General features: G+C 37.5%; 1 protein-coding gene across 2 annotated transcripts in view; it reads left to right on the top strand.

The window, feature by feature from the left end:
* Nucleotides 1-244: 244 nt before the first annotated feature.
* Nucleotides 245-10,953, top strand: part of LOC122657393 (histone-lysine N-methyltransferase ATXR7) — a 53,422-nt gene continuing 42,713 nt past the window's right edge. For both annotated transcript variants that reach the window (XM_043852085.1, XM_043852086.1), the window contains exons 1-4: nucleotides 245-305; nucleotides 870-1,081; nucleotides 1,202-1,823; nucleotides 1,990-2,112. In XM_043852085.1, coding sequence (XP_043708020.1) covers nucleotides 873-1,081; nucleotides 1,202-1,823; nucleotides 1,990-2,112 — 954 coding nt within the window. In that variant the 5' untranslated portion in view covers nucleotides 245-305; nucleotides 870-872. The remainder of the gene's footprint in view (nucleotides 306-869; nucleotides 1,082-1,201; nucleotides 1,824-1,989; nucleotides 2,113-10,953) is intronic.

Raw genomic sequence — 10,953 nt, 5'->3', positions numbered from 1 at the left:
TTTTGTCATGCGTCCTTCCCATTCGCTTGTTCATAGCGCCTTCAAAATCCGCCCAGAACGAAACCCTAATTATCTGTTCGTGGCCATCCAGCTTCGCGTCCGCAATCGATCAACCTCTGCTGTTACCGTTATGAGCGAATTCTCCTTCATATATTCATAGTCGTTGTCCTTGCCGGCCTAATCTAATCTTCCTCATATGTTGGTCTGAGCTTCGTTCGTGATAGGCCCGAACTCTTGATGCCCGAATCCGCTATAGATTCTTCATTGGGCCTACACTGTCGATCTCCCTAGACTTTCAGGATCTGGTAAACGTTATTTTCCTGGTGGACTTCTTATTTCAAACTCTCTGCGCCAATTTAATGGTTTATCATCCTTTTGTTCTATTGTGACCGAAGAAAAGTTCGCCTTTGAGCATCTTAAGTTGTTTGCTGGTTTTTTTTTCTCGTCGCTCAATCTCGTGGGGGTAGAAAGGACTATAAGATCTATCAAGCTGCCCCTCTCTTTAGGGTTTTGCTTTACAAAATTTGTTAATCCACCCATTCTTTTTTTCGTAGAGATAACGCATCTGTTCTTTCTGCTTATTTTCAAGTTTATCTGATAATCATGGTGCTCGAGTATCTAAAGTTGTTGATTATTGTAGTTAGTTATTAATATAAATTGTGTCGTTTCTTATCCCATTTTTATTCACCACCCGATGCAACCAGTATAAGGTTATCGTAGGATATTTTTTATTCTTTACTGCTTTAACTTGCATATACGTCGTTTATTTTTTTTCTTTGTTTCTGCTAATTTTGTGTTTTGAGTTTGTAGAGACGGCGATTCTTTGGTTTTTATTTTCTGATCGAGGTTTCTTGCAGGAACTTCTTTAGGTCATGGTGGCTTCAGTTACTTTCTGTGACAACGCTGACTCATGTGATTCGGATATTGAATGGTATGAATGCGGTCATTCGTTATGTTCCAAAATGAGGCTGAAAACTTCTGATTCGGAATACTTCGATGCTGTTTCCAGTACGTGTATATGCAACGGTGATGATATTGTATCACGGATACAACCACACAAGGAAGGCTGCTCATCCCATGGGTACCAATAATTCCAGATTGTCACCTCTTCATGGTCTTCTTCTCAGTTTTGTTATTTTCCAAATATCTGACTTGGAACTATTTTGATTCTTGTTCATTTTTTCGTGAGTTCCATCTGTAGGTGCTCGGATGATGGTCATTGTTCTTCATCCAGATGTAACTCAACCAATAGGGCCGGTCCACTTGTTGCAATGGAAGAAAGCTGTGAATCAATGAACACTAGTGGTGACAATCATCAGTCATGCAGTGTTGGAGGGATCCATTGCCAGGATAATAGTTATGCTGGATATGCTCAAGTCACTTCTGTGAGTGGTTGGATGTACGTTAATGAATGTGGGCAAATGTGTGGTCCCTACATTGAGGAACAGTTACATGAAGGTTTATCAACTGGGTTCTTACCCGAAGAACTTCTAGTCTATCCTGTTGTTAATGAGACTCTACTAAATCCTGTACCTTTGAAGTACCTCAAGCAGTTCCCTGAGCATGCTAATACAGGTTTTGCATATTGGACTCCAAGGATTACCTCCACCTTAGCAAGTGAGCCTTCAAATGGTCATACTTCTTGTAGTAACGGTGCACCAGCCATTGGACGAGTTGAATCTGTTGGATATGCTTTTTCCTCCACTGTGTGTCCTGAATCACTATGTGCACCCAAATCTTGTGTTAATTACAGTAGTTGTAGCTCGGAGACACAAAATCCAAACTCTGAAGTAATGAATTGGGTGTCATTGAACATACCATTGGTACCTTCCCTCTCCTCCCCACTTAAAATTTATAATGATTGAGTTAGTAAAGCTTTGTTCTCCTTTTGAGAAATGATTCTAATACTTCCAATGCTTTCTTTTCTGAGATTTCTAGTTCCCCAAAGTTTATATTTGATTGGTTGTTTCCTTTTCCCTTGCGTATCAGTCGCAATCAACCGAGGAATTGTGTTGGGTATTTGAGGATAATGAGGGAAGAAAACGTGGTCCACATTCATTTGCAGAACTTTATTCTTGGCATCGCTATGGATATCTTCATGATTCATTGATGGTATGCTTCCTAACTTACGATTTAAGATTTTTTATTTGAATTAAGGTATGCCTTTGAGACAGGATTCTGCAGAGAATAGAAAAAAAAAGGATTTTAGGGTTAACTTTTGATGATAATTATTAAAAAAAAATTTTATACTTGAATTCTGTTACAATGAATTAGAATGTTAAATTAAGTTCTGCAGCCAAGAGTGGCTGTTAGGTGGTGTGTTTTTTTGAGAAAAAAACTTGATAGCATTTAGTGAATTCATAGAACTAAGGTTTTGAGGGCTGTTATAATGACTGGTTGCTTGTGTTCGGTGGATGTTGAGGGATTTTAATCTTTTTGGTCTAGTTGTTGGTGGAAGAGATGTAGTACTGAACATTACTGTGGTAACTTGGAGTTTTCGGCATTTGGGATCCACACAAGGTTCTCTTAGGGTTGAATTTTATGTGACTAGGTAGGATTCAATAAGCATGGGGTTAAAACTTTGAAGTCCCAATTATAATAGAATCGTAATTTGGTTCCTAAGCACTTAGGCGAAAAGGCGCCTGCCTAGGCGACCAAAGCGCCCAAGTTTTTTTTTTACTTCCTTTCTTTTTAAACATTATTTTGTATGTTACAATGTATACATTATATCGTAAAAAATCAACATAAGCCACTTCAAGTCGTCAAAAATCAACATTAAGTCACATCAAGTCATAAAAAATCAATATTAAGCCACATCAAGTCGTAAAAAATCAACAAATAACTAAAAGACAGCAGAACTGAACAAACAAGCAATTGGAAGTTGAAACAATCAAAACATACTGTTGGTTTATATTGTTCTTGAAATTGGTCATTGTCATAGTATACCTAGTCTCACATTTGGTTTATACTGTTCTTAGAAACTATGATCTTATCTATAAGTAATTAAATTGCTCTTGATTTAGAGAAGTGTTATTGATCTCTAAGAAGATTGACTGGTCAAATGATTTTATTTTTACATGAGACTTATTGTACATGTAGAGCACAAAACCAGTTTTCCAACAAATCCAAGATTGCTTACATCTGATTTATATTGAAGGAATTATGTTCCATTCAAACTAATATAAGACCAGAACCAGAATAGGTCTAATCCCAGGCAGAATCAAATAGAAAAACAAAAAAGATAACCAAACAAAATAATGGGATCTCAAAAGAAATCTTAACTTCTTTCTGGAAAACCGAAGAAATTATATGAGGGAACCAAGAGAACAATGGGAACTCAAATGAGGGAACAAATTGCTTGGTTGAAGTAACAAATAAAAACCCACAAATTTGTAACCTATTGAAGCAACAATGATCTTGATGTGGTAATTTTCAAGAAATCGACGTGACAATCCATTGAAAGAAATCCCGGCAGCTTGTAGCATTTTTGAACTAGATTAACAAAATTAGGGTTTGGATTCAAAAACCGATGGAAGGGGATGGGTCATGGGTGAAGGGAATTACTATCTTAGCCTGGGCATCTCACCCATCCTATAACAGGATTTTCACAATGGCTAAAACCAATATTTCATTAATCAAATTTGTGTCCAATGCTAGCCTCCCTTACAAACATATATAGAACACTAAAAAATGGACTTAGACATTAAAAAGGAAAAGCTTAACCCTATTCTTAACTAATAAGGTAACCTAAATTGACTTTGAAAGTGAAATAAAAAAGAAAACAGACTCAAAATAGGACTCTTACTAAACTAATGAAGTAAATCCCGTTTTCCTACTTTCTACCCATATTTTAGGCTCATTAAATTAACCAATTACAAAGTAAACCCATGGGATCAAAGTCCCAATATATGTATGTCCCAACCCAAAGCTTATTTTTACTAAAATAAGCCCTAAGTGACTTAAATCTGATTTATATTGAAAAAGTTATGTATTGGTCAAACTTAATTTGGTGTGCGCGAATGCTGTCAAAATCGCTCTGAATGAAAATGTTTTTTTGGACATCAAAACAAATGAATATTTTATTGCACTTTTGGTTTTTAGCAATGTTTAACCATATTAAGATTTAGGGTAAATTACAGATCACCCATGGTTTTCAATTGAAACTCAGATCACCCCCTGGTTTTTGAAAAAACTCAAATCACCTCTAGTTTAGACCCCAAAATGACAAATTAGTTCCTAACGTTAGTTTTATGTTGTTAAGTGATGATGTCAGCCAGTTAAATAAATTTAAATCCCTAAACTACCCTTCACCAATGTTGAAGATGAAGGAAGGGTAATATTGTAAATTTAATTTTAATGTTTTAGGACAAGGGTAAAATAGTCCTTTCACACGAAAAACTAACAGCAGAATAACACCGTTATTGTAGAGGGGGACATTTGAGTTTTTAAAAACCCAAGGGGTGATTTGTCATTTACCCTAAGATTTATAAAATTCGCACCTATTACCGAAAATCCAGTTTTTGTTCTTGGGAGGGGGTTATTTTTTATCCTTCTGGAATTTATTTTTTAACTATTTTTATTGGTTTGAAATAGAGGGGTATTTGCTTATTTATGAATAATATTTTTAATTGAATACAAGGTTAAAAAACTCGGGTTTGGTGCCAACTCGGACCCTTAGAAAACCGAGTCGAGTCGAGTCGAGATCTCGCCGAGTTGGTGCACTTTTTTTTTTCTCAACTCGAAGCCTTATCTAGGTGGGTTTTAGACCTAGTTTGGGTTTGAAACTTGGTATTAAGCCTATTTTAGGCTATTTAAACATAATGGCACTATCAGATTTTGCAAAAACAATGTCCAAATAGGAGTTTCAGTTAGTGAGAAAGCAGGACAGACACTTACTTATGCTAGAAACTAGGACAGACACAAGACAAACACACTTATTTATACCTAATATCATATTATTCATAAATAAGCAAATACTCCCCATTTGAATTCACTAAAAATAGTTAAAAATTCAAATTTCAAAAGGAAAAAAAGTCAACCCCCCAGTTCAAGAACAAAAACTGGATTTTCGGCGGTAAGTGCAATTTTCAACTTTCTAATGCTGTGGTTTTTCTCAAATCTAATAATTCCATAAATCTTAATATGGTAAAACATTGCTAAAAAAAGCTTTTCCAACAAGTCCAAGATTGCTAAAATTTGATTTATATTGAAAGAGTTATGTACCGGTCAAACATAATTTAGTGTGCACAAATGCTGTCAAAATCGCTCTGAATGAAAATAGTAATTTGGACATCAAAACAAATGAATATTTTACTGCACTTTTGGTTTTTAGCAATGTTTTACCATAATAAGATTTATAGAATTATTAGATTTGAGAAAAACCCCAGCATTAGAAAGTTGAAAATTGCACCTACCGCCGAAAATCCAGTTTTTGTTCTTGAACTGGGGGGTTGACTTTTTTCCTTTTGGAATTTTATTTTTTAACTATTTTTATTGGATTCAAATTGGGGGTATTTGCTTCTTTATGAATTATATCTTAAGTAAATGAAATACAAATACAAAAACATTTACTTAAATGATATTAGGCATAAATAAGTGTCTGCCTTGGTTCCTGGCATAGATAGGTGTCTGTATACCAAGAATTTTCAGCAAGATCTCGAGATTCGGCACTCATATAAAGGACCTAGATGGGCATTTTCGTATGTCAAACCGAGATCTCGGCGAGATATCGTACTTTTGTGACTCGACCCCCACGACCCCATCTCGTTCCGGATTTTCGAAATACCGAGAAACTCGGCGAGATCTTGCGAGTTCTCGAACTATGCTGTAAATATTATCCAAAAACTTTTACTTAAATGATATTAGGCAGAAGTAAGTATCTGTCCTGGTTTCTGGCATAAATAAATATTTGTATACCAAGGTTTGCATAGCATAAATAAGTATCTGTCTTGGTTTCTGGCATAAATAGGTGTTTGTATACCATGGTGTGCATAAATAGGTGTTTGTGTACCAAGATTTCCCACCGAGATGTCCAAAACCACGATATCTCGCTAGATTCTGGAATTAATATGCTTGATTTGGGGTCGAGATCTTGGTTGAGTTGAGATCTCGACCCCAAATCTTGACTCGACCCGAGATCTTGACTTGATGGGGGTGATTTTGGGTATCACCTGAGATCTCGTCTCCAGCTCTCAAAGTAGTGAGATATTCGTCTAGATCTCGCGAGTTCTTGTTCTATGGTGGGCGTGTCCTCAAACTCTGTGGTCTCCTAAAAGGCAAATCCCTTGTGGGCTCTCCCTTTGTTCCAATTGTTCTAGAGCAAGAGGCACCAACTCCTTTCCCCATTTTTGTAGTCCTAACCCTCTCCATCTGATGTTAGACTCGCTTCTCTGCCCTAGCCTGTTGGAACTGTCTCCTCTCTACCTCTGTCTCGAAATCCTCTAGCCTGTAATCATTGTCGTTGTCATCAGAGGCAGCCTGTGGGTGTTTCTCTAACATTGCCTTGTCAAACTTATCTCTTGCCTTTTGCATTTTGGCCTCCTTCTGTGTTTTTCCCTTTAACAGCTTAGCCATGGCCTAGTGTATCTCATAAAAAACCTGGGTGCATGTAGCCACAATCTTGTAGCCGTCAACCATATGCCACTTCAATTTAGTAGTCCCTTCTGACAATATCTACACTGTGATTTTTTTTTATTTATCATTCCCTATATGAAAATTATCAGGTTGTGAGCCTTGGCGCGACGATTAAGTTTGTCCTATTGCAATCATTAGTGTGTGGGTTTGAAACATGGAAACAACCTCTCTGTGAAGTGGGGGTAAGGCTGCGTACATTTGCCCTTCCCAGACTTTGCAATAGTGGGAGCCTCGTGCATTGGAACGCTGTTTTTATTTCCTATACGATCTCCATGCCTCCATGAATATGAAAGAATTTTCAAACCAAATCTAGCAAATTTCTTGAATTTTATGTAATTTCTCAAAAAAATTTAAAAAAATGCAGAAATTAAAATAGTTAATTTTCAAACAGAAGAAAACCTGACTTTGTGAAGCAGTAGATTGGCCAATGGTGTAGAAAGTAGAAACCATCGAGTCACTCTTCCGAAGGTGACTTGCACAGAAGAACAAAAAGGAAGGGAGAGATGGCTTCAACCGGTGGGGACTCTCGAATGCCTAAGTCAGATTTCTTCGCAGCAGATGATTTTTAAAGTAAGAGTATGAATTGTTCATTCACCCGTACCTAGTCCATACCTTGGTAGTTTTAGGCCTAGGATTGAGAGTTGTCTTGAAGAGTCCCACTTTGGCAAGTCCCCTTTTAGGAAAGTTCTTCCTCTTTTGGGAAGAGTCCTTTTTTCGGCTATGTTACTATGGATTGCTTACTTGTTGGGCAAGTAGTTAGATCTGCTGAGCTGGCAGTCCAAGGATCTCGGTTTGGGATCGTTGGAGGTTATGCCAGTGATCAGGTTGGCCTGATGTTTCCTAGAACGTAGTAGTTCTGACTTCTGAGGACTACCTGTGAGGTCAGTCTGATGCATTGGTCAAGCTTATGCTCGTCTTTCTGAGTGATTCCGCTGACCGACCTGAGGACTCGGCCTTAGTGGATTCTGGGGTGACTAGCTCTATGATCGATTAAAAGGGCCGGCTCGTGCATAACTTTTTCCTACTGTTCCCATAGACGCGTTAACCTGTTGCTGCAAGAAACCGTCGAGTCACTCTTCTGAAGATGACCTGAACAGAAGAAGAAACAAGCAAGAGAGAGCCGGCTTCGACCGACGGGGACTCCTCTCCAATGCCTAAGTCAGATTTCTTGTCCGCAGATGATTTTTATAGTAAGAGTATGAATTGTTCGATCCCCCTTGGTCTATATCTGGGTATCCAACATATATAAAATTGACCTCCAAACACTAAGTGTTACGTGCATAGGATCTGTATAGAGTTATTCAGATATGGGAGTATTATATGGTTAATTTATTATTATTTTATAATTAGGATATGAGGGTATTATATAATTAATTTATTATTATTTTATTCAATATTGTGCGTGAGATGAGCGAGTAGTTATTGAGTCTTAGCGGGAAGTTACTCTAGTAGTGGGTTGAGTAGTAGTTAATTTACCTCCCCCAAGAGATGATGTAAGGCTTCCTCACCTAAGCTAGGACGCAAGGCTTCGTCAAAACACGTATTTTCTCTCCTATCTTCTCTCTCTAACATTTATTTTTACTCAACAATATTCGAGCACACATCACTAAGTAATGTAGTCCTAGATTGGTAGGAGACCAACTAGGAGCCAGCAAACCAGGATCTGCTATGATCAGGCAGTCCGATTGGGGTAAAAAATGAAATTAGGTCAAAATTAAGGTTAGGCTAGGGTTTGAAGGGTTGGTTATGTTAGGCAGGTGTAGGGAAGTCTACTAGTGAAGGTTACGTTAAGTTTTGATGGAGGAATATGTGCTGGAATGAATGGGCAGCAAGTTAGGTTTAGAGTTTTGAAGGTGGAAGATGTTGGAATCTAGGGTTTATAATAACAGGAAATAAGGTGGTTGAATGGGCTTAATATTTAGGTTGAGTGTGGGTAGGGTGGAGGGGAATATATGCTGAAAGTTACAGCTATATCAAATTGTTAAATCTGGAGTTATGGAGGTTCCTAGTAGAGATAGGAGAGAGGGGTAAAAGTGAAACTTTGGACAATTGGCTGGGTGGATGGTAATGAAATTTGGATCGAGTCTCTCTCAGGGTTTGAGGAAGATTCGATAAAAAATTTAGCAGGTTCTAACGGTTAGATTTGACTGGGCAGAATTCTCGCGAAAATCACCTAGCATGGGATCTTCTAGAAGGGAAGAATAGTTGCAGGTTTAGGTCATGGAAAAATTTAAAACAGAAGGGAGAAAATTAGGATTGGGGCTGTAGAGGATTAGAAGAAGTATGGGGTTGGGGAGATCTCTAACTTACTTGCAGTTGCAGAGGATAATTGGCAGCAGCAGAAACTTGAATAAAAATAGAAGCTTGTACAGAAAACTTGAATAAAAAATACAGATCTTGAACTTGGGTAAAAAAACAGATCTTGAACTTGAACTTAAAAGTAGAATTTGAGAGGAACCATTCGGGCTTCACATTGCAGAGTGTCGATTGGATCGAACACCAATCCCACCAACGAACTTCCCGGGCTTCACACCACAAAGGTGGTCGATTGGATCACACACCAATCCTAACCAGCCTTGATCAAACACAAGACGAAATCTTCAATGGAGAAGAAGAGCAGCAAAAAACTTTCATTAACATTAAAATTAGTGTTCAATGTTTGCTCCCCTTACAACCTTATATAAAAGACTCATAAATGGACTCTTACACTAAAAAGGAAAGGCCTAACCCAATCCTTAACCTATTAGGTAACCTAAACTGATTAGGAAAGTAAAATAACAAAGGAAATAGACTCAAAACATGGTTAGACTTATAGAGTCCTAATCCAGCTCAACTCAAATAACAATTAGGTAGTAACATGATCACTTAAGTTGTCACATCACCTCTTAACCAAGTCACATGATCACTTAAGTGATTACATGACCACTAGCCAAATAAAAAGAAATCTACTAACTCATCCCGTATGTAACCTTAGTACCCATATTTTAGGCTCATATAAGTGGCCTATTACATAGAAAACCCATGGGATCAAAAGCCTAACATGTATATTACCCAACCCTAGATTTCTTCCTAATAAAAGGAGCCCATTTTGGTGATAAATCTGCATCACTAAGTCTTAATCCTATTTTTTAAACAAATTTGTTGCAATTAAATCATTTTATCCTAGAAAATTTAAAAACTATTTGAAAACAGAAAATGAAATCTGGCTCCATGAAGTCATAGACCTGGCTACAATTAACATATAAAAAATTGAATACTAGCAGCCAAGTATTTAGCCTATTTTTTTGCTAAAAATAGTTTTGGGGAAAAGTGAGTTACCTTCAACTTTGGATCTTGCACAGATCTTGTTTTTGGGCAACAAATCGTCTCTTCTACTGTGTTCCTCTATTGCCCAAGCACTGCTTCCAAGTTTGTACGACAGTGATTTGGCCAAAAGAGCAAAGACAAATGACGTTTTGGAGGTATCCTGTACCAGGTGAAACAGATGAGATGGTCGAAATTTTCAACCCGTCTCATTTGAAAGTATGTATTTCTAACATAGGTTTTGTACTGTCCAAAACTTGGCAAAACGGAATATGCTATCGAAATTTTGGTCGATACATTGTATATCGCACTGCGTTCTGTTTCTATACCTGTCGAAACCGAAATATTTGGCCCAAACCTGCCAAAATCTTGTGAAACCTCGAACCAGGGTCCTAGGTGAGAGAGAAGGGTAAGAATCTGATAGAAAAAGTAAGATCTCAGGTCTAAGATCTGAAATCTGAAATTGATATAGGAGAGAGAATGAGCCACACAAGTTATTTGCTACCAGCAAGCATTTTCAAAAGGAATTTATTGAAAAAACTCAATTATTGCAAGAGGTTGTTCATCTGTGTACTCTAGAACTAGGACTTTAGTGGCAGATGGACCGAAGTCACTTGTCTGGATTTTTACTAAAACTAGATGACTAACTTTAAAATATCTAATGATCTTGATAGGCTTCAAAAAGAATTACAACAACAAGCAACAAACTCAGCCTTATCCCAACTTAATGGGATTAGATACATGGATCCAACAAAACACAGTAGGGAAAACTAAGGTTTCAACAGAAATAGGAGGATGGAGAGAGGGGAAAAAAACAGTTGGGGAATGAAAAATGGGAAATGATAGATGAAAGGTGGAAAATAGCAGCAAAATGAAAGAAGAAAGTAGATGAAAGTAAGAGGAATCAGGCACAACCCAGCAACATAGGAGAATCTCGTCTAGATAGGGTCCGCAACATGGATCCTAGCCCTCCAACAGGCTGTATCCGAGTTCGTACTTGGTACAAGACCCAAACAA

This window comes from Telopea speciosissima, chromosome 4 (genome assembly GCF_018873765.1).
Source record: "Telopea speciosissima isolate NSW1024214 ecotype Mountain lineage chromosome 4, Tspe_v1, whole genome shotgun sequence".
NCBI lineage: Eukaryota > Viridiplantae > Streptophyta > Magnoliopsida > Proteales > Proteaceae > Telopea > Telopea speciosissima.
This window is presented reverse-complemented; position numbering and strand designations above follow the sequence as displayed.